Here is a 23498-nt window from a genome sequence, read left to right on the forward strand (position 1 = left end):
TGGTCTCTAGCAGTGTGTGTCCTGGCAAGGATCCGTGTTACAAATCCACCCCCTTTCCCCTTTGAACCTATATGCTTATACTTCTGTTTCGCTTCTCCCTGGTGCTGCCTTGGGTTGTGCAGTTAGCAGGGGTTCAGCTTCTCGGTCCTGCATGCTCTTCAGGTCTTATTCGTTGCTGAGCCTTCTGTCATATTTAATCCTTGGATGCTCAGCGCTTGGAGACTTGAGCCAAATTTGACTGAATTTGTACTGATTCTTCCCTGCCCAAGCCCTTCATGACCTGTAAGAGACATGTACCTGTAAGAGACCGGCCAGGGCTGGGGCTGCAGGCCCTGGAGGTGGGAGATGCAGATACTAACCTGGAGCCTGACCCACTGAACACAAGCTTTGCTGAGACTCGTGCTGAATCAGTGCCATTTTTTGTCTACCAAGATGGCCGTTATGGCTTTCATACTTGGAAATGAACTTGATATTGGTGATAGCTATGATTGTTTAGGGAGTGACCAGAAGACCAGGAGTCATTCATCCAACCAAAAAAACTGCACCAGTATGCCAGCCCCTGTTCTGGGCTTTGGAATTAAGTTGTGAATAAGACACACTGTCCTTTTAGAGGGTTCTATGTGGGAAATAGACAATAAATTAATAGATAATGAAATCAGCGCCATTAAAGGTGAGAGCAAATAAGGAGAGGCAGGGGGGATGCCTATGCGGAGATGGCATCGAGTTGACTCTCAGATGACGAGCAGCCAGATCTGGGAATGTCCAGCCGGAGGCAGCAGCGTTGCCAAGACCCTGAGCTGGGAACACACGTGCTGGGTTTGAGGAGCAATGGAGGGACACGGGTGGCTGGAGTGGAGTGAGCCAGAGAGCCAGGTGGATGGTGGGGTCGGAGGGGCACAGAGAGCAGGTGACACGGAGCCTTCGAGGTCATGCTGAGGAGTGTGGGTTTTATTCTAGAAGACATGGAAGGGTTGGGCAGAGAAGTCGCATGATTCACTTATACTTTAAAAAGTCACTTTGGGTGAAAAACAGATTGGAGGTGACTTGAACTGGGGAGATCAGTTAGGGGGAGCCTTGTGGTTCCAGTGAGAGGTGGTGGAGGCTGGGGCTGGGGAGGGCAGGAGGTGGGGACGAGGTGACACTTGGTGATGCAGTGGCAGTTCACTCCCAGGGAGGCTCTTTAATCTGGGGGCAGAGGATTTTCCCTGAATCCCTGGCAGCTGCTCACAGCGATTCTCAAGACTCAGAGAGAGCTCAAGCAAGAAGTTTCCATGATTCCGCAGGGGCTCCGCTGTGTGGCCCCTCTGGTTTCCCCGCCGCCTAGAGCTCCGGCTGTTGGCTGTCGCCTTTCACCCCTCTGCCTGCAGCCGTGTCAGTGAAGTCTGCAGCTGCCAGCTGCTCCCACCCCTGGGGCTGCCTGGAGCCTCATCCCAGGGCTCACCCTATTCGTCCTGGCACCATGGGCCTGCTGCAGCGTTCGGCTTGCTGGGTGAATCAGTGTGAGTTTGTCGAGTACTTACTGTGGTGCCAGTCCCTGTGTTGTGGACAGATTTGTGGTGTGAGACCCACGAGGGCACAGGTGCAGACACGTGCACACCAGTGGCTCAGGGAGATGTGGCCATCACTGGTCAGGAGCTGGGTGAGCTTTATTACTTAGGAGTAGCTGCTGTTGACGCCCAAGATGACCACGTTTCCCACAGCTCGTGGCCTTTCTGGGGATAGGAGGAGGGTTTTGAAAATATCTAAGTATTGAAAGTAGATTGCAAAAGGAAATGGAAGGTAGAGTGGCTTCATTTTCCAGAGGGTTTAATTGCTGCCTCCTGTGAAGTACGTATCTGGAACAGCTGGGCAGAAGAGAATCAGAGATTGTGCAAGCCAAAAGCCTCTTCTTGTAGATAATGGTTATGAAGTGTTACCGTGTACCAGATATTATAAGAGCTTCACCCTAACTCATTTAATACTTGTAATGGTCCCATGAATCAGATGATATTATTGTTCCCATTTTTATAGGTGAAGAGATGGAGTCCACTGAGATTAGTTTACCCAAAGGTTCTATAGTTTGCTTTTAAAAAATTATTTCCTGGGGCTGGAGCTGTGGCACAGTGGGTTACAGCCACAGTCTGCAGTGCCGGCATCCCATTTGGGTGCTGATTCTAGTCCTGGCTGCTCCACTTCTGGTCCAGCTCCTTGCTGATGTGCCTGGGAAAGCAGCGGAAGATGGCTCAAGTGTTTGGGCCCCTGCACCCACATGCGAGACCTGCAAGAAACTCCTGGGTCCTGGCTTTGGGCTGGCTCAACCCTGGTCATTGCAGCCATTTAGGGAGAGAACCAGCAGATCTCTCTATCTCTACTTCTCTCTCTCTCTCTCTCTCTCTCTCTCTCTCTCTCTCTTTCTAACTCTGCCTTTCAAATAAGTAAATAAATCTTTTTAAAAGTTTTGTATTTATTTGAGAAGTACAGACACACACAAGATTCAGAGAGAGACAGACAGGCACAGAGAGTCTCTCATCTGCTCATTTTCTCCCCAAATGCCCACAACAGCCGCAGATGGTCCAGACTGAAGCTGGGAGCTGGGGACTCAGACTCTGTCTCCCACGTGGGTGGCAGGCACCCAACCCCTCGAGACGTCACCTGCTGCCTCCCAGGGTTTCCATTTCCAGGAAGCTGGAATTGAGAGTAGAGCTTAGACTCACACCCAGGGGCCCTGATATGTGATGCGAGCGTTGGAGTGGTGTCTCAGTTGCTGCACCAGATGCTCGCCCCCGTAGCTTCTTAGTAGCCAGGGCTGGAGCCCAAGTCTCTTGTTCCTTCGTCTAACATTGCCTTCATGCAAGCCCTTGTTGGGGAGAAAAGAGGTGATACTGACTGGTCTTTTCATTACAATGTTAACTTGGAGGTGAAACTCCTTGTGAATCTTGGCACAATCCAGCTTGTGTGAACCTTGGCCACCCTTTGCCCTTACACCCAGGCACGTGCAAGGTGCACGCAGTCACTCTCCCTGGTGCCCAGGAGGCTGGGCTCATTTGTGCTGTCTTTGCACTTGGGGCTGTCAGACCACTCAATGGATTGCCCACTACCCTGGGCAGGTACCAGCGGGCACCCAGTAAATATTGATAATGCGTGCGATGACCATGGGCACTTCTTTCCCAATGCCAAGTTGCCTTTTGTCTCAATTCTTTTTACCTTCAGCCTCTTTTGTTTGTTTTGGGCAAAATTTCCCAAACCTGATCAAGGCAACAGGTGGTTAACCCCCCTCCCTCCCTGCCCTGCCCAGTGGGCTCATCACCTGGTTCTAAGCCTGGAAGAACTCCAAGGCTGGCCTTGGGCTTTCTCTGTTGAGCAGCTGAGTGGTGCAGTGAGCAAAACTCCCTCTCCGGCGACACCGAGTTCCCCTTACACAGGGCATCTGGCAGCAGAAGCCTCACGTGGAAAACACCACTGTGCAAGGGCAGTGAATTCGAGCAGCCTTGGGGGTTTGGAACGCTCTTCCCTCAACAAGATTTGGGGTTCCTTCCTTTTGCCCTGGGCTGGGAGGGCACTGTGGACAGGACAGGCTGGGGAAGGGAGGGCAGGGCTAACAGCTGTGCCCAAGTTCATGAGCGAGCTTAGGCAGGTGAGTTCACGGGCAGCCACTGAATGCTAAGTAGCTAAAGCAACCAGGCGAGTCTTATCTGCCCTCAGCCCCTTTTCTGTCGTCAAGTAGAATCATCATGACTGTTTCCTGGAAGCACTCAGGGGCTGGCCTAGGGGAGTTCCGGTCTGCAGGCCATTTCCGTGGCAGGCTTGTAGGCGATGGCCCACACAGAGACTGGAGATCTTTCCAGGACCTGCAGGAAAGAGGGGTTGGGCATTTGGCCTAATGCTTAAGGCGTTGGTAGACAGCTGCCTCCTGCATCTTGGGCTTTGGCGCCGTGCCTGGCTCTGTTCCTGGTTCCAGCTTTCTGCTCACGCCGACAGTGGGAGGCAGCAGGGATGGCTTGAGTGACTGGATTCCTGCCTCCCACATGGGAGACCTGGAGTGAGCTCCTGGCTTCTTGCTTTGGCCCCACCCAAGGCTGTAGGAGGGAACCAGCAGAAGGGATCCATCTCTCTCTCTCTCACATAGATAAAATAAAACAAAACAGGAGCTGTGGCTCTCCAAAGTGCCTTGGTGGAAGGCTGACGTTCAGTGTCCATGGAGTATGCTCTGCCTGCCTTGTCAACGTGTCTGGGTTCGATGCCCGGCTCTGGCCTGGGAGGCAGCAGTGATGGTTCAGGTGACTGGATTCCTGCCAGCCACGGGAAAGACCTAAATTGCATTCCCGGCTCCTGCCCAGCTCTACCTGTTGCAGGTATTTGGGGGAATGAACCAGCAGATGGGAACTCTGTCTCTCGCTCTCTTAATTAATAAATAAAGAATTAAAAAAATCTGATAAACCTAGGTGCAAATTCCAGGAGGTCCAAATATTTGACACGTCAGCAGCACCAAATAGGCAACCTTCAAGTCAGCCCCTCCGGATCTCGCTGTTGGGGTGTTCCCACTCTGCTGTGCTCTCTGAGGTTGGGAGGTGGGCCGCTGACATGGCTGGGCTGCCCTCCGTGAGGGCTGGAGGGCCAGGCTGGTGCAGGCTGTCTCAAGGGGACCTCCACCCAGGGAGTACAGAGGGAGTGGCTTCCTTAGGACACAGGGACTCAGCAGGAAGTCTCCTGACAGTGCTTACAGATGTCTTTCTCACAGTCTCTCAGCAAACCCTAATTTCCCAAGCATGCGGGGCCTTCTGCCTCCTTGCTGCTGTCCCCTCACCCCAGTGCACACAGAGAGGGCCTGCCCATTTCTCCTGTGCGTGGCTATTCATTGAGGACAGGTGGCGAGCGGACTTCCATGTCCACATGTAAGAGAACATTGCCTTCACCCTGCTCATCCCAGAAGGGCCCGTTCAGTGGTGCTGGGGAGTCCCATGAAAGACCCGCGGTTAGCTTTGGCTTCTTCTTCCCACTCAGTGGCAGGTAGCTCTTAGGGCAGATGCCCAGGGAACTGGTTATTGTTGTTGACAAGGGGCAAGGATGGGGGGGTTTTCTGATTGGAGAGGCAGGCTGTCTAACAGTCTCTGGTTGTTCCTCCCACGTGGGGAAGCTGAAGCTTGGGTGTAGAAGGGGTCAGGGGAGTGACTTGAGAATCAGGAAGCACATCTGATTCTGGGCATCCCACTGACTTCCTGGGTAACAGTGCACGCGGTAGCTACCCGAGAATTGTCAGCCACTGCTGTGTGATTCTCATCCGTAATAAATGACTGCATTCTTCCCTACAGCAGTCTCTCCCTTTGCTGGGTGTCTCTTCACCCGTGGGAGCACCGTCGTGCCTCACCTGTGCCGTGGCCCTTGCTGGGGCTGTGGCTCAGCATGGTTAGGCGCCTCACCCAATCTCGCGCAGCTGATCGTTCTGTAACTGGGAGAGGTCTGTAGATCCTTGGAGAGACTGGCTAATGTCCTCAGCCCGGGGTGATGACAGCGGAGAAGCTTCTTGTCCAAGATGACAGGGTCCATTGGCCGATAGGTGGAGACTCCGTCTTGGTTTCTCCCCTCTCCAAGATAAACTCAGCCTGGGGTCGTCCCTGTGGTTTCCTTGGCCTTGGCTCTTAGTGTGTTTGGATCCAGGCCTGCTTACACCAGCCCCTTAGAAGCCCTGTCCCCTGGGCTGAGTGGGGAATGCGTAGCCCCAGCCAGAGGGCCACTTGCCACTGCTCCGCCTTTCTCCGCTCCTGATCTTTGGGAATCCCCCTTTGCCCTGTGGCACATCATTCTTTCTCTTCCACTCTAAGTATCCCCTCTGTTTCCTCTTCCTCCGGGAGTAGGAAAAGTCTCTCCCCAGCCCTACGCCCCTCTCCACCACAGCAGTGAAAATCAGACAGAAGTCGGGGCCGTCACCACATTATTCTCCCCTAACATATAATAGTTACCAGTGAGATAAAGCAACAATGATGGATATGTGAATGATTGACAGGATGCATAAGTAGACATAAAACATTTCAGACACAGATAAATAAAAGTCCCTGGGGAAGCAAGCTTGTGGAGAAGGCTTAGAGCTGAGCTGAGGAAGGCACAGAGAAGAGACGAGATGGCTGCCTAAAGGACAGACGGAGCAGGTGCACAGGGACTGACACTAACTAGAAGTTCCCTGCGTCAGCCTTGCAGGAGGGGCAGGGGCCTGGACCCATAGAGGAAGTAGAAGTAAAAGAGGGAGGAACAGATGCAAGTGGCTGAGAAAAGGCCACGGCCAGATTTGGAAACAGGCTCCCGTGGGGGCTGATGGGACGGAGAGGTCAGGGCGGCCGTTGGAGACTCAGGAGATGAGGTGTGCAGGCACTTGGGAGGGCCTGAGTTTTCAGCAGAGAGCGGCAGTGGAAATGTTTGCCAGCAAACGGAAACTGCCTGCTGGAGTCTGGGCAGGAAGTCAGGACAGGTAGAACCCCAGTCCTTGCTTCAGCCAGCCTGGGGCTTGGCCTTCACTCGTCGTGCAGCCCGTGAGCCCTGCGGAGGAGCTGCCCCAGCCGTGGTTTCCATCCTTCTCTGTGTGGTTGTTCTCGTTGGTTCACTTCTGGAATGCCAACCTCCACCTTCCACACGTGATCACTCAGCACTTCCAACTGCCCTGACGCCATCTCTGCCAGGAAGCCTCCTGGGATCCCCCGTTACACTGCCTTGCAGCCTGTTCAGCAATCCCACCATACCTGTATTGAGACCACTTATTTAGTACTTGCAACTGTTGAAAGCAAGGCATAGGCTGGTGCCGCGGCTCACTAGGCTAATCCTCCACGTTGGGGCGCCGGATTCTGTCCCGGTTGCCCCTCTTCCAGGCCAGCTCTCTGCTGTGGCCCGGGAGTGCAGTGGAGGATGGCCCAAGTCCTTGGGCCCTGCACCCCATGGGAGACCAGGATAAGTACCTGGCTCCTGCCATCGGATCAGCACGGTGCGCCGGCCGCGGTGGCCATTGGAGGGTGAACCAACGGCAAAGGAAGACCTTTCTCTCTGTCTCTCTCTCTCACTGTCCACTCTGCCTGTCAAAAAAAAAAAAAAAAAAAAAAAGCATAGATAGACATGGGAATTCAATAGACTGTGGCCTGCCTGAAATAGTTTCTTCATTCATTGAATGAAAGAGTGAGATTGGCACCATTCAACAGCCTCTCTCATGAGCAGACCAGGTTTTCCATTGCTAAGGGATGACTCAAGGGCCATGGGCCATGGTTGGTGCTTCAATCCGTGTTGCCTGGTAGATTCAGGAGTGGTCTTTGTAGAACCGTTAGATACTCTTGGGGGGGGGGGGCGCGGGAGGAAGCACTGTGGCTCATTTGGTTAATCCTCTGCCTGCGGCCATTTGGGGGGTGAGCCAACGGAAGGAAGACCTTTCTCTCTGTCTCTCTCTCTGTCCCAAAAAAAAAAAAAAAAAAAAAAAAAAAGTGGTCGGGAACATCTAAGCCCAATTGCCCATGCAGCTGAGCAAGTGCCATGCCTGCTTGGTGGCCAGCCCCTGCCCCCACACGCCCAGTCACAGGGAGGCATGCCAGGCCAGCTTCCATGGCCTGTTAATCAAAGGGCTGAGTGGGTGGTCCAAGGGCGGAGAAAGAGGCAAGGACACAAGTGGGCTTTTCCCACTGATCTCTCGTCCTGGGCTTGCTGACTGTATCGGGTGAGGTGGGTTCAATCACACTATGGTGAGAAACGGCACCCAGTGGCCCTCAGTAGCTTGTAACAGGGGAAGGTTCTCTCTTGTTGGTGCCCTAAGTCCATCACTGAGGCGGGGGCCCCTCTGTGCTTCTGAGCAGTGTGGTGCCCACCACCCTCAAAGCGTCTGCTGTGTTGGAGAGGAAAGGTAGGCACTCTGGAGCATTTGGTCTGAGCCATCGGGTGCTGCTTCCTCCTTTTCACATCATCTCTGCTCACAGCGTCCTGGCCCCAGCCGACCACTGGGGCTCCGGAAATGTCATCTTACCGGGTGCCAAAGGCCGCGTGCTGGCAGAGTGTGGAGGGCAGCGGTCACGGCCGTGGCGCGGGCAGGTTTCTGTTTGGTCTGGAAGGAGTGTGTCCCCGACGTTGTCCACTTCCTTGTGACGAGGGAGGCCTGGGGAAGTGGGAGAGGCTCCGTGTGTGTGTGTGGAGGGGGGGGTACCATTGCTCCCGAAGGTCTCTGGGCAGCAATGCCAGGTGCCCCTTGCCCTGAAAGGACCCTGTCCAGGGCTCCGCATGGGAAGGGGCGATCGGGAGAGGGTGCCCAGGACAGCAGGGTGAGCTTCCCTGCTTCCCCCTACCCCTGAAAACCTGGAGAGCCCTGGGACCAGCTGGCCTCCCATAAGCAGTTTTCCTCGGCATGGGGACAGTGACGAATCCTCCCTGATCCTGCCATATATCAGGCCACAGAGAGAGAGAGGAGCAGTGGTGATAAGTCGGGAGACCTGGACTGCAAACTGTGAGCAAAGAGTTATCACTGGGGTCGGAGGCGGGGATGGAGCTGTAATGGATGATTCGGGCTCAGGATGGCTGTCAGTCACCTTGGCATAAGAGGCTGACAGTGAAGGTTAGACAGCGTGGACATGTGCATTGCAGAGCTCACAGCCACCGCCTCCCAGGGCTGGCCCCCGAGTTCCCAGCACATGAGCTTTCTCTGTGAAGAGGAGGAGGTGGGTGGTGCCTGGGCCGGGTGGGATGGCGTTGGTCAGTGCATGCTGGGGCCCTGAGGAGAAATGATGGGGACCTGGATCTCCTGCCAGGTGGTGGAGGCTCCCCCACCTGGGGTCCCCGCTCTGGGATGGCAGCTCTTGAGCTCTGATGGCAGGGTTGCTGTCTGAGAAGTCTCAGGTGTAAGTTAATGCTGTATGTTCTATGCTGGCCTTTGACAATAAGGAAGATGCCCTTTTATTCCATAGCCTATTCCTTTTTATTATTAAAGATTTATTTATTTATTTGAAGATTAGAGTTACAGAGAGTCTGGGAGAGACAGAGAGAGAGAGAGATCTTCCATCCACTGGTTCATTCCCCAAATGGCTGCAACAGCCAGGGCTGGGCCAGGCTGAAGCCAGGAACCAGAAGCTTCATTTAGGTCTCCCACGTAGGTGCAAGGGCCCAAGCACTTAGACCATCCTCAGCTGCTTTCCCAGGCCATTAGTAGGGAGCTGGATAGGAACCGGAGCAGCTGGGACATGAACCAGAGCCTGTATGGGATGCTGATGTCACAGGTGGCAGCTTTACCCACTATACCACATTGCGGGCCCACTGTGGTGTATATCTTACATGTGTACCTGTTCATGTGTTCATTTTTACTATATGCTTGCATGTTTTTGCCCTTGGTCTCTGCCATCTGAGGCAGCTAGCTCATCTGACCCAAGTGGGAGCCCCAAAGTCATCTCCTTCCCCAGATGAGATGGTTTGAGGCAGTTTGCTCAGCACCCAGAGAAATCTTGGTCTGAGCTTGCATCCCAGACACTGGCTAACCCTGCTGCACGCAGATGCACTTGGTCAGCTGGGTTCACTCAATCCATTGTTAAGTCTCTAGTGAGTGTCAGGAACTGTGCTGAGCACTTTGCAAGTGGAGATGGGAAGGAATGGACAGAAGCCACGTCAGCCTACAAGATATCAGGTGATGGAGGTTGGAGGGAGAGTAGTCACCCCGTGATGCACAGACTGTGGAAGTTCCCCCTGCGAGAGGCCAGAGGTGCAGGGGAGGGTGGGCAGGGCATCCATCAGAAAGTGGGGCTTGGGATGGGCTTTGAAGTCTGGGTAGAAGAATTTTCACAGGAAGGCCAAAGCATTTAAGCAGCACACAAATGCTGTGTGTGTGTGTGCGCGTGTGCATGTGTGAGAGAGACATGTAACAATATATATTATATAATATAAATAACATATGCAAGAGCACCTCAAAAGTCTCTTACAAAATGTACATAGTGAAAAAAATGAGCATGAATTTCAGTTTTTTGCACGATGTAAACTTATCTCTTAATTCCATTTTCCCACGAACTTTTAAAGGCACCCTCCCATACACACTTGATAGAACATTAAACCCACCTGCGACTGCGCCGGATGGTGTTGCTGACTAGGACCACATCTCTCCCATAGAATAACCCTCGTTTTGTTCAAGTCCTAAGCCCGCTTGGGAAGGGGTTCTCAATCATGTTAAGTTCTTCTCTCCACCTGTACCTGTGTGCCTGGACCAAGGGTTGGGCAGTTTGTCTTCCTACTGGGCACCTCCCCAAGCCCGCTCCTTTGTGGCCTGGGCTGGTTTCTTTCCCTCCCCGAGAGAGGGGAAAAACCTCTGCTTGGTCTTTGTCTTGGTTTCCTCTGGCCTTCCCCGCCGTCATGCACAATGCAGCTCCTCAGTTCTCCCTGCTGCCCCTGGAGTTGGAGCAAGCACACAGACTCCCTTCAGGTTTGTGGGTTCCCACAGGAGGACTGGCAGGGCTAGAATAAGAGCAAGGCAGCTGTGGAACCGCTGGAAACCCTGTGGGCACTGCCCCTAGCGGTCCTGCTGTGGGAGGGAGAGAGACTGGGGCCGGATCGCCACTCCCATTCTTCTCGGTGGTCATCCACGGGGGACCTCCAAGAGCAAGTACAGAAGGGCTGTCCCCGGTCGGGCCTGGGCATAAACCACGGCTCCTGTACCATCCAGAGGAGAGCTTGGCAGAAGTGGATCCCGTGCTGAGGCAGGGACTCTGTGTGACTGCACAAGGCCATCTTATGTCCCCAGCGTGGGCAGACAGCGTCCAGGCAGGGGTTGGCTGCCGTTGAAGCGGGGCTGGTTTTCCTCCCTCTAACCCAGTGTCTCTGCCCCCTCTGCAGCTGGTGCTGCCGGAATACTCCATCCACAGCCTCTTCTGCATCATGTTCCTGTGTGCGCAGGAGTGGCTCACCCTGGGGCTCAACGTCCCTCTGCTCTTCTACCACTTCTGGAGGTGAGTCTGCCTGGCCTGGCCCTCCTCCTTCCTCCCTGCCAGGGCACCTGCTCACCCGTGGCGACAGCCTCCAGCCAGATCGGCCACTGTGGCTTGTCCTCGTGCCCAGAGCTTTGGGGCTCTCCTTGCAAAGGTCCCCTTCCTGGGCTGCCTCTAGGCAGCAAGAAGGGCAGGCCCCACCCCTGGATTCCGTTAGCCACACCCCCACCCTGGAGGTCAGAGTTAGAGGAAGCTATAGAGTTATTGGTAATGGCCCACAAGTAGAGGTAATGGCCCACCCGCAGAGGGGTGGGCAAAGAGTGCTACATCCATGGGCTGGAATGTCCCTGGACAAGGAATGAGCACGGATGCAGGCTACCGGGTGGATGAACCTTGAAGAAAGTGTAAATGCAGGGAGCCAGGCACACAGGCCACATATTGTAGGATTCCATTTACACGAAAAAATCCAGAGGAGGCAAATCTGTAGGGACAGGAAGAAAGTTAGTGACTGGCAGGGCTGGGAGGGGTGGGAGAGTCCAGCGGGTTCAGGGCTTTCCTGCACCAGTGACGGAACGGTTCTGATACTAGGTGGTGCTGATGGTTGCACGGTTCTATGAATATTGTAAAAGAGTCAAGTTTATGGCATGGGAGTGATCTCCTTATAAAATCAAAAAGAGCACCCAGAAGCCTGGCTGCTGGATTTTCTGGGACAGTTCCGAGTTCAAATATCCTGTTCCCTGCCAAGACCGTGCGTCGGAGCACGTGCTATGGGGATTTTGTAAGATGCGGTCACCGTGCGGGTCTAGGAGTGGGGGCAGGGCCACCGAAGCAGCCGAGAGGCAACTGTGAAGCTAAATTGCTCAGCCTGAACCCCTGCTCTCCAAGCTTGGCTTCCCCCCGCCCTGATGATTTATCGATGCCATTTTACCGTTAAAACAGAGCCTATATCTAGTCGTGTCTGGAGCATTCACCCCTTCATTTTACAAGTGTGCAGGACACCTGCCACGCACCAGGCGGCAGGAGGGGTTCCAAGGAGAATGTCCAGTAGAATCCTTGACCTCAGGGACTGTGCATGCTAGTGGCAGAGACACATGAGGAGTATGTGTAGGAGCAGCAGCAGAGACACACTTCAGTTAGTCTGACACTGACATCACTGGAAAACCTGGAAGAGCACATTCCAGCCCGAGGGACCGGCATGTGCAGAGGCCCGGAGGTAAGAGAGCCCAGGGTGTGGCTGAGGAGCAGTAACTGTTCAGTGTGGTCCAGGGTCAGGTTCATGGGGGCAAGGAGGAAGAGATGGGGTTGACAGACAGCTGGGGGTCTGGTTTGGAGGCCTGAAACGATCTGAGGGGGGAAGCTGGAATTTACTCTGGAGGGCACAGAAAGCCATCGGGGCTCTGGAAGCGGACATGCACTGGGAGGTGACCCCAGGGACAGCGAGAAGGAAAGGCTGGCGGGTGAAATCGTGAGGACAGATTCCAGTGAGGGAGTCGTGGGGAAGAGTGAGGCAGACCTGGCCCAGGCAGTGGAAGCTGCAATGGGGAGAGGACGAGAGAACCCGCGGAGGTAAACTGGACGGGCCTTGGCCCATCGTCGGGTGCAGGGTGAGGGAGAGGGAGCTGCTAAACTGGGTGGCTGGGTGGGTGCCGGTGCCATTGACCAAGCGCAGGGGTGGTGAGGAAGTCACCATTTTAGGGAAGAAGGAAACGGATCCGGTCGCATAGGGAAGCCTTTCCTTAACCAAGGCCAGCCTGCCGCAGTCCGAATTTAGAAAGAAATACAGCAAGAATCATGGCAGCGAAGAGTATGGAGGCCCCACGCGGGGCTTGCCCTGCCTGTCCACCTCCAGGATCCGCAGCAGGGACCCAGAGACTCCCAGGAGTTGAGTGAGCACCCAGAGTCCCTCAGCTTGCGTGTGGCGGGGCCGTCGCTCGCCCCCCTTCCGGGTGAATCCCAGGCCGTGGCCACGTCCTTGCCCCTTCACATGTGGTCATGGGGGCTGGCTCTTCTCTCCCCAGATCCCTTCTGGTGGTTGTCAAGCGAGGTTCTCAGAAATGTGGCTACTCTGCAGGACTTTGGTTGGTGGGCAGCCTCTCAGTGCTGGTGCTTAAAGAGGAGGAAGGGGAGGAGGGGGAAGCCAGCAGGTGCCCTTGTACTTGGAAGGGCTGCAGCCCTGCAGGAGGGAGCGCCATCGTCTGCTTGCCCATAGGAACCTGCTCTTGCTTTTTTACAGCCTCTGAGAGGATCCAGCTCCTGGCAATTAGTAGCTATTTGGGTCCTGAAAGAAAATAGTAAGGAGGGGGCAGGCACGTGGGCTAGCAGTTAAGACCCATGCATCCCACATCGGAGAGCCTGGGTTCAAGTCCTGGCTCTGCTCCCAGTTCCAGTTTCCTGCTAATGCACACCCGGGAGGCAGCAGTGATGGCTCAAGTAATCGAGTCCTTCCCTGTCACCCACGTGGGAGGCCTGGATTGAGTTCCAGGATCCTGGCTCTGGGGCTCTGCCCGGCCTGTTGCAGGCATTTTGGGGAGTGAACCAACAGATGGGAGATCTCTCTCTCAAATAAATAAATAAAACAGAGAAAAGAATGAGGAAGGAGGCGTCCTTTAGTAAACGAGTCCTGGAACCCCTCCTTTCTCCCTTTCCTCATTCTCCTTCCTTTCCAACAGGTCCAGTCTAGACTTCTTGTCATGCAAATGAGCCCCCTCTGCTCTGACTCTGTTCGCTTACATAAAGTAGAACTGCCTGCCATTCTCCCACTGCCTGCTTTTTGCATACATCACCTCACGTAGTCATCACAGCAATCCTTTGAAGTGGGCAATTTCACCCCCATTTTACAGACGAGAAAGTTGAGGCTCAGACAGGCAATGATTGACCTAAGGAAGGTCACTCTGGTGACGGGTGAGTTCTTTCCTCCAAACCACTTGGCCACCCTACCTGTCTGCTTCCACTAAATGAAGTCACCTGGGGACAAAGCCACAGCCAGAGTCTTTAAGTGTGTGCTCCCGGGAGGAGGCGGGGAGCAGCCTGGAGCTCTGGCTTGTGGTGCTGGTGACAGTAATGTCAGGGCAGTCCTCTGACAGGGACGGAAGAGGGGCCCGGGACACCAGGGGTGCGGGCCGCTCCATGGCAGGGGGATGTTCTTCAGACCCTGCGTGTGCAGTCTGCTGTCAAGAGCCTCACTCCTGGTTCCTGCTCGGGAGGGGGGCGGCTACCTGTGCCAGAGCCTGTGGGAGCCCCAGTGTGCCCGCGTGCCTTCCCGCACTCCCTTGCCAGGTGACCAGCAGGCAGCCCACAAGCAGGTACTTTGTTCTTGATTTCTGCAGGAGGCTGTGGCTGAGTGCCCCCCCCCACACACACACAGTGGGCCAGGGCTCAGGTCCCGAAGGTGGTGACTTCCGCCCAGGTCTGCCCACCTCCTCCGAGGCCTCGGCCGGTTCCAGGTGGAGCAGCTGTGGATGCGGTATTTGATTTTTTTTTTTTTTTGACAGGCAGAGTGGACAGTGAGAGAGAGAGACAGAGAGAAAGGTCTTCCTTTTGCTGTTGGTTCACCCTCCAATGGCCGCCGCGGCCGGCGCACTGCGGCCAGTGCACCGCGCTGATCCGATGGCAGGAGCCAGGAGCCAGGTGCTTTTCCTGGTCTCCCATGGGGTGCAGGGCCCAAGCACCTGGGCCATCCTCCACTGCACTCCCGGGCCACAGCAGAGAGCTGGCCTGGAAGAGGGGCAACCGGGACAGAATCTGGCGCCCCGACCGGGACTAGAACCCGGTGTGCCGGCGCCGCTAGGCGGAGGATTAGCCTAGTGAGCCGCAGCGCCGGCCCCGTGGATGCGGTATTTGGAAGCAGTTTGCTTCTCTCAGAAAGAGAAGTACCTGTGCTCTCCCCGCACCCTCCAGTGGGAACCTGTGACCCTCCTGGGGCCATCGGGGCTTTAGGGGAAGCACAGAGGCATGGAGGCAGCGCTGCTGTAGCTCTGTAAGGAGGCCTTTCCTGGCGACACCAAGTGATGCTTATTTTCCCCCTGTGTCGGAGCAGCTGTGTGTGGCCCTGGGTTCTACCCGCTGGAGCACAGTGCCTGAGCCGCAACTCTGCTTCTGGCAGAAGGCAGCTAGCGGCTTGCCAGCACAGTCCTGCCACGGGAGGGCGTGGCCCAGAGGGTGGGCGTGCCCTCACCTCGGAGCCCTTGATGCTTTGTCCTGCTCCCCCGCAGGTATTTCCATTGTCCAGCCGACAGCTCCGAGCTCGCCTACGACCCGCCGGTGGTCATGAACGCGGACACCCTGAGCTACTGTCAGAAGGAGGCCTGGTGCAAGCTGGCCTTCTACCTCCTCTCCTTCTTCTACTACCTTTACTGGTGAGTCGCTGCCCCGCCTGGCGGGTGAGAGGAATTGCAGGCTGGTCCTGGGAAGGTGGCGGGGAATCTGCATGGCCAGCTGGGTGTGGCCCCCCTGTCCGGCTCTGGTTTGGGAGTGAGAGCTTCTGCATAAGAGAGGAAAGGGCAGGAGGCCTTGCTGCTGATGGGCACGTCCGCAGGGCCAGGCAGGGAGATTGCGTGCTGCTAGCATCCACCTCTGGGAGACAGCTGGTGGCGTGCGGGAGGCACAGCTGAGTGACTGTCTTCCTCCCTGGGGAGCTGCCTGCCTCCTGGGGCTCCCAGGGCAGCCACCAGGCTGCCGTGGCTTCAGTCCACAGCCTTGTGGCCTCTGGCCCCCTCACCTGATTGTCGGGGTTCTTGGGGACCCTGTCAAGGATCCCACAGCAGGAGTCAGGCTTCAGTGTGGCGTGCAGTCAGCATTAAGTGCTGACACTTCCAATTCTCCCAGCATTACGTAAGACCACTCTACACGAAACCTGCCCACTTTGCAATTCCATTTCAGGAATGGCCCCTCTTTTCACCTGCTCACTCAGAACGTCCTGGCTAAGCAGGTAGCTATAAACAGACCGCCTTGTGGCTGGATCCGCTAGAAAGTGCTTGTTCTGAGCGCCTCTCCTCCTTCCTCTTCCTTGTTTGGGCTGGTCCCTGGGGCCCCTCACCTGTCACCCTGCTGTCCCATCACTACCTGTGGCAGAGCCATGCTCGTCTGCAGCCATTGCCAGTGCTGTCTCCAGAGGGCAAGGCTGACAGTAGGCAGGTGAAGAGGAGGAGTTTCCACGGCCACCTTGGGGTGGGATTGGGCTGGGATCAAGCTGGGGGAGGGGTTGTGGGTCCGCGGAGCGCCCCTCTGCAGAGCTGTGGACCGAGTATCTGTCCCCAGAGACAGCATGGTTCCTCCTCCAAGCCAGAAGCACAGGGTCAGCGCCTTCCCTGGCTCCTGCGCTGTTAGCCTGGGCTCTACCTCAGGCCATCTGGAGGCTGAGCCAGGACAAGCTCCCTCGGTTCAGTTTTGCTGCAGAATCCTGCAGCCCAAGGCGGCGAGGGGAGGAAAGCAGATGGATTCCACACAGAGAGCAGAGCAGCTCGGTGCCTGCTCGGCTGAGGGTGAAGGGGCGGCGTGGGGCCGTCAGCAGCTCCTGGCCAATAGATGGGTGTGATCTGACCCCTCCCTCACCGTGCGTGATCCAGACGTTCTGATCCATCAACTGTCCTCTGGGCCATTGCTTCAGTTTGCTGCTGCCTTCCTGTTAATTCATTTACGACTTTGTTTCCAAAACAGGATTGGAAACAACTGCCCCTCCCACTTCACTGGGACCCTGGGAGGTGGTCCAGGTGCACCCTCATTCTTTGTTGAACTTGAACTCTGGATGCTCAAAAATGCTGTTTTCTCCTCCTACCAACCCGAGGTCTGGAGCCGGGGGAGAGCCCAGGGCTGTGTTCCCAGGCATTGTGGGAGGGAGGGGACCTGCCTGTATGCAGAGCTACCTCTGAGCTGAGGCCAGGCTGAGAAGGCGGGGTTGGCACTGTACAGTCTGAGGTTCTGAGGGGTTCCCAAGGACCTCACAGAGGTTAAGAAATGTGCCCAACGTTCCAACTAATACTTGGCACTTTCTCAGCCTTTCCTGAATCTTAGCTCATTCCCCCATCTTGCGCTAATCCTGTGGCTCCCACTGCTTCCACCCCCTTCTCAGTTTGCCTTGTGGACCAGGTAATGTCTCTGGGTCCCCTGGGATAGGGACCACCTAATAATAATAAGCCCCTCACCTGTGATTGTGCTGCACCTCTCAGAAGTTGAAAATAAAGTCTAAAATGCATTTACTACACCAAGCCTACTCAGTGTCATAGCTGAGCCCGGCCTACCTTAGACATTCTCAGCATTTTGCCTCCAGCTGCACAAAATCATCTAACACAAGTGTGGTACTGAAAGTGAAAGGCAATGTGTACAGGTAGGCTTTTGCACCCTCATAAAGTTGAAAAATTGTCCAGTTGCACCGTCCTAGGATTGGACTTGTACAAAACACCACTGCCAGCTGGGGGCGCTGGTGCGAACACTGCTTGCTCAACACACTGGTCTTCTCCAAGTAGGCCAGTCCTCCCTGCAGCAGCACCACCCTCCCGCCCAGCGCTTCTGGGGCCTGCCTCAGGCTTAGTTCTCACTCCCTGCGCTTGCCGTAGCTGTGGGTTATTTGTCCCCTGGTGCCTGAGAACTTGTCTGTTTCACCAACTTCCGTGTCTGCGGCCCCCGGCCCGTGCCCGTCGCGTAGCAAGTGCTCACTGAATCCTTGCCCGCTGTTCCAGTGTGGCTGTATGCTTCTTCAAGGTGCGGACTGGGGCTCATTCTCGCCTGCCCCTCAGTGTTTCCCAGCACTGAGTGCGGTGCCTGGCAAGTAGCAGGCTCTCAAGAAATAATAAAGCAAGGATGCGCGTGAGCAGAGGAGGGCAGCCACTGTGAGGCTCTGTGTTGGACTGGAAAAAGCACTGGCTTTGCAGGTGGAGAGTGGCCCCTCGCCTTGGGCTCAGTAGTCGTGTGATCCTGAGGGACGCACTCTGGTCGTCACCTTCCCCGTGGGGACTGGGTCCCTGCAGCTCCAGACCTGAGCGGTGATGCTGTGAGACACGAGTGGAGCAGGGGCTGGAAGGCGGAACACCTGCTGCTTAGTAGAGCTCTCGGGGCCTCCCAGAGAAAGGGTGGACAGTAAGGCATTTTCATTTCCGTCTCCTGGCTCTGTTCCTTATGCTAACCTTCTCCCCTCTATAACGTGAGAAGGCGGTGGTTTTCCTTTCTGGCTAACGAAGTGGCCCTTGCAGAATGAACCCTTCCTCGGCCTTGCAGAATGAGCACGAAGCCCCTTCTAAGAGCACAGGGATGGTTGGCCCCCTCCCTGGTGGTGTTGAGGCACCACCATCAGACCTGGAGCCTGCTAAAAACAGGTAGGGCCAGAGACTTCCCCGATTAAGAATTCATTTAGTTGGTCTGCCTCCAAGGGCGGGTGGCCATACCTCAGGATCTTTTTCCTGGCACTAGAGTGCTACCCAGCATCCTCTGGGAGGCTGCTGGACATGGCTGTCAGGTGAGCACATGCCAGCTGGTGGCATCGGGTCCCATGCACCCACCTCCTCCCTGAGACCTGTCCTGCAACGGCAGGGAAAGGAATGGTAACCGTAACATCCAGCCTGCCGAGAATGGTAATAGGTACTTAGCAATCATCTTTTATGCTCTGCTACAGATGTTTCTTGCAGTGTGGTGGGAAGCAACAAGGGCCCCAGGGAGTGCCTGCAGCACTCTAGTGGGGTGAGGAGAAGTCCGGAAGGCCAGCCTTGGGGAGGCTCCTCTCCCGAGAGCCACCCTGAGTCCTTCCCCACTCCCACTGACGCCTTCTTTCCCTCTGCTTCTTTCACGCAGCATGATCTACACGTTAGTGAGCTCCTAATTCAAGACCACAGACCTGGCTCATCGGAGACGGGCATGGGCGAGGCTGGAGAGTCCACTTCCGCAGGAGACGACGGAGCAGGGACCACAGTGGGTGTGTGTGGGCCAGAGGCCGGGCAGACCGGGCCGGATGTGGCGCTGGAATCACACAGCAGCCGGGAACGGAGCTCTCTGGTGTGCCCAGTGTCAGCCCGTGCGTCCCAGTCTTTGGCGTTCAAATCCCACACGCGGGTCACGGAGCGGGGGAGGAGGTGAAAGAACATCAGACCTCTCCTCTGCTTCCTGAATCCACTTCCTGCAAACCCCCTTGCGAGTCCACACCAAGTTCCTGGACTGTGGGAGTGAGGGCCATAGGAGGCTAGATGGTGCTTGCTAAGGAACGGAACATCCCAGGGTCAAGGCCAAATCTGCAGGACCCACTGAAGGCCTCAAGGATGCTGGAGCCTCTGGTTGTGTTCCTTCCAAACCCGAGTTTTGCCTTCAGCTGAGAAGTCCGCTCCCGCGCCCTGTGATGTAGGGGCACCGCCACGTGGCGACTTCATGAGCTGTGCTGACTTCGTGAGCTGGGTTGGGGGCTGTACCCTGGTGATGAGCTACATCCAAAGTCAAGGGTGTCAGCCGGGGAGGGAGGTGTGTGGGAAAAAGGGAATTTTTAAACATTTGCAACCCGTTCAAGGTGTTCCTTCTTCCCCATTGCAAGTTGCCACCCAGAACACAGCACAGTCCTGGAAGGGAATCAGTGGGTCGTCAACAGTAAGAGCTCCGGCGATTCTGAAGATGGCAAAGCAGTTCCAGTGCCAGCAGATCCTGCCGAGTGGCTGCTGTGTCCTGTGGGCACTGGGCAGCCAGGTAGTGAGACAACATAATGACAGCTGAGGTTCTCTGGTGCCTCGTCCACGCCGTGGGGTTCCACGCGAGGCTGTGATCTGATCCCGATTTGCCACGTGGCTTTCTCTCCGCCACGTTCCGGGGAGAGGCGTGGAAAAGGTGTAAGTCGTGTCAAGGCCGAGATTGGGCACAATGATTTTGACCTCACTCCCCTGCCTCCCCAGCTCCCCTGCTCTTTGGCGCACACGAGCTATTTATACCAGCGCCGGCTCCCATCAAAGCCCGTGACCCAGGGTTCTGAATGATTTGTGTCACACACCCTGTGCTCCGTGGAAAACGCAGTGACAACCCTAGTGCTCGGCTAACCGACTCTCTCTCTCATTTCCACCCCGTCCCGGGCTGCATTCACCTCCCTCGGGTTGGCAAAGCAGGAGGGAGAAAAAGCAGATTTTTTTTTTTTTCCAGAAAGGAATTGTGCGTCTAAGAATTCTGCAGCCAACAAAACACTGCCTTTGGCTCCGTGGCTGACTGTAAAGCAGGATTCACGGTGATGTTTCGGGAGGAGGCTTCCGGTTGGCCAAGCCTCCTGCTGGCGACCTGTGGGTGAGAGGAGAGAGTCAGTGCCTGGGCGGCGTGGCCCTGCCCTAGGCTGCAGCCCTGAGCAGCCGAGTTAGCGCTCAGGCCCAGGAGCAGCCCTGGCTTCCAGGCTGCAGGCAGCTGCTGTACCCTCACAGCCACCCTGCAGATACCCTGGACGGAGCGGGCAGTGGGTTTTATCTCTGCCTCCCTCCAGAAGGGTTTGAAGTGACTTCTGATAGGAGACGCAAGGTCACAGAGATTATTGAAGCAGGAAATTCGAACTTCAAAGGGGTGAGCGTGCAGAGACACCAGCTTCCTAAAGCTCTCGATTTGGGGTTGAGCATTAAACCTGAAGTCATTTCTCTTAGTAGCAAGTAATAATAATTCCGATTTACCCAGTGCTGCTCTCGCGCCCCACAAGCCTGTGTAGTCCACACTGCTCTTCCCCTGTTTGTGCAGAAGCTGAGGTTCAGAGAGGGTAGGCGGCTGGCCCACAGTCACACAGCAGCTGCAAGCCCGTCTTTGAACCCACGCAGTCTGACTTCAGGTCCTTTCCATCACTGTTGAAGGCTGCTGGGTAGCAGAGGGTCCTGTTTGGGTTGCTTGCCTGTTTCCCCTCGTGTGCCGGCCTCCGACTGGCTTTACTGTGGCAGGCTTTTCTCCAGAGTGGCCCTTTAAGAGCTTTACAGGTGCAGGTCTCTCTTAGGCAGCTCTGGTATTTATGAAACAGACACGTCCAGATGTTCCCCTTCCACGGGTTGTGATGGGAAACAGTTCTGTAATCTGTGGGAGTTCTGGTGGATTGTTGGTCCCTTGGAGGAGCTGATCACAAAGATAAACGTATGAGGCACGGACACGGGTGCTGCAGCAGGTGCCGGGCGCCGGGGGCCGTGTTAACGAGCTTTGAGAGCGATCCCACCCATGCTCACGAGCCGCCTGCAGAGCAAGTTGGCAATTCTCCCCACTCTCCCAAGTGAGGATGCCGGGGAGGCTCAGGGCAGGGGAGGGAGGACCAGCCCAGAACGAGAGCTCCATGCTACCAGAGGCAGCCGAACAGTAACGCTGGTCTCCAACAGGGGTGTCGGGTGTTCTTCTCCGTGCTTTTTTGCTGAGCCCCACAACAAAAGCACGAAGTGGATTCTGTTTTATAGAGGAGGCAGCTGCGAGGAGAGAGCTTGCAGAGTTCCACGGCGAGAGGGGTGCGCAGTGGCTGCGGCTGCGGCTGCGGCTGCGGCTGCGCCAGGGCTGCCTCTCCTCCCACGATTTCGCTGGCTCGGACATCTTGGCCGCTCACTGCTTATCCCGCAGAGATGGCCAAAGAGAGGGAGGGCGGCAAAGCTGCAGGGAGTCCTTCGACTTTCCCAGAGCTCCGCTCATCACAGCGGAGTGCCCTGGAGCTGTGTAGTGGCTCACTGAGCACAACTCAGGGGACAGATGGTACCTGAAGGTGCTGGGGGGAGTAGGTTCCCATCCCCTTGGAGAGGGCGGAGGGGGCCCTGTGCAGTCACTGTAAGTTCCCTGTTCACTTAGGTGGGGAAACGATAAGCCGGCCACACGGGCTTGCTGTGAAGATTAAGGGAGGGGCAGGCGTGTGGCCCAGTGGTGAAGACGCTGCTTGGGTTGCCCGGATCCCGTATCACAGTGCCTGGGTTCAAGTCCCAGCTCCGGCCCCAGTTCCAGCCTCCTGCCGGTGTGCACCCTTGAAGGCAGCAGGGGCCGGCTGGAGTAGTTGGATCCCTGCCACCCTCGCGGGAGACCCAGCTTGGGTTCTGGGTGACTGGCTTCAAGCTGGCCTGGCCCTGTGGGCTGGCATTTGGGGAGTATAAGAGAGAATGGGAAATTCTAGTCTGTCGGTCATCTGTCTGTCTCGGTCTCGCTGCCTTTTAAATAAATTTTAAAAACTCAAACGACTCTGTCTCTGCAGATAACTTAGCACGTGGTGAGCACTGCTTGTTGAGTCTTCCTCATGACCCCTGCTCTGCGCTACACCCACACTCAGGGCAGGGGCCCTTGCTTTGGAGGGGCTGCTGAAGCCGGCTGGCCGTGGGGGAGGGCAGTGAGGATCCCGGGACCCAGCTGGCTCCTGAGGCCCTGTTACCATCTGTACTACCCGAGCGGAGGCGGGGCCGGGACCTGACTCCTCTTTTCAGTGCCGTGTTCTCTGACCAGTGGTGCCGACGGCTACTGCCAGATACCATGGTGGCTGCTCTGCAAGGCGCCGGGCATCTGTGGTCTCCTCGACAGTGTGATAAGGTCGGAACCCTTCCTGTCTTCAGGTTGAAGGTAGAGAGGCCTCCAGAGTCAAGCTCAGGAGAGGAGCCAAGGTCACGCCTGCTGCCAAGTCAAGGATTGCAATCCAGGCTTGGGGGCCTTGATCATTTTTGCATTCCTGAAAGGGTGATGGAGTTAAGAGAGGGCAGTGGAATGCGAGAAAGGGGACAGAGACGCAGCAGGAGAGGGCGCTGCCCCGGGAGTGTGGCTCTACTGGCATACCGGGTTTCCCGCCAAGGCAGCACGCCGTGGATGACTTTGTCATCAGAAGGAAGAGGGCTGTGGGGGCTTAGGCAAGCTGCTTGACCTGAGACTGGACAGCCTCATCTCTGGAAAGGGGGTCACAGCACCTCTTTGTGAGTGGTGTTGTGATAAATTGTGTATAGAGAGCTTGTAGCATGAACCTGTCACGTGATGTCTTGGTCCTCAGTGTGCCCCTGCGCTCCCCTCCCTTCACAGAGTGAAGGCAGGATTATGTGGCTGGAAATGAATGAAGCACCTCTCACAGGAGCACGTGGTGACATCATTGAGTCTTAGCCTCTGGGGCTGGGCCGACCCAGACATGCGACGTGGGTGACGGGAACTCTCCCCCTCTGTTTACTATTTTTAGGCTTGTTGGTTGCACTGCTGTTGAATAAAGTTGTCACTGATATGACAGTTTTGTCCTCCTGCATGAGAGATGAATGCAGCCGGCAAAGTGCTTTGACAACAATTGCCTTCCTGCTGTGTCATCGCACAGATCCTTCTGGTAACCCTTTCTTTGTGTGGACTTGGGCTGCTCCATTCCAAGCCGTGCTATGGTAAACGGCTCTGCGGCAGAACCTTCTGCAGATCTTGGAGTTGTCGGTCTAAGGGGGACATCTGAGGGCTGCCTCTGTTCCCAGGGTCGGGCGGAAGGCTGGAATCGCTGTGGGGGATGGAGTGTGCTCCATCCCAGGCAGAGGGGAGCAGGAGCCCACCAGGGGAGCGACTCCTCAGGGCGCAACCAGGCTTTTCTAGGGAAAGCTGGCGGTAACTTACAGCTTTGTGGAGTGGGGAGTAGCCTTTCCTTGTGGGAGCTGTGTTTCTAGAGGGGAATTGCCCGCGCTGGCCCCTTGCATGGGGTTCCAACTGCTGCCT

At 55.9% G+C, this 23498-nt stretch overlaps 1 protein-coding gene across 2 annotated transcripts in view; it reads left to right on the forward strand.

Annotated features, from left to right (window-relative positions):
• The window catches only part of CNIH3 (cornichon family AMPA receptor auxiliary protein 3), a 113417-nt gene extending 91402 nt beyond the window's left edge, over positions 1-22015 (forward strand). For both annotated transcript variants that reach the window (XM_051820600.2, XM_002717483.5), the window contains exons 4-6: positions 10804-10916; positions 15107-15250; positions 18675-22015. In XM_051820600.2, the coding sequence (XP_051676560.1) occupies positions 10804-10916; positions 15107-15250; positions 18675-18702 (285 nt within the window). In that variant the 3' untranslated portion in view covers positions 18703-22015. The remainder of the gene's footprint in view (positions 1-10803; positions 10917-15106; positions 15251-18674) is intronic.
• The last annotated feature ends 1483 nt before the right edge of the window (positions 22016-23498 follow it).

This window comes from Oryctolagus cuniculus, chromosome 13 (genome assembly GCF_964237555.1).
Source record: "Oryctolagus cuniculus chromosome 13, mOryCun1.1, whole genome shotgun sequence".
NCBI lineage: Eukaryota > Metazoa > Chordata > Mammalia > Lagomorpha > Leporidae > Oryctolagus > Oryctolagus cuniculus.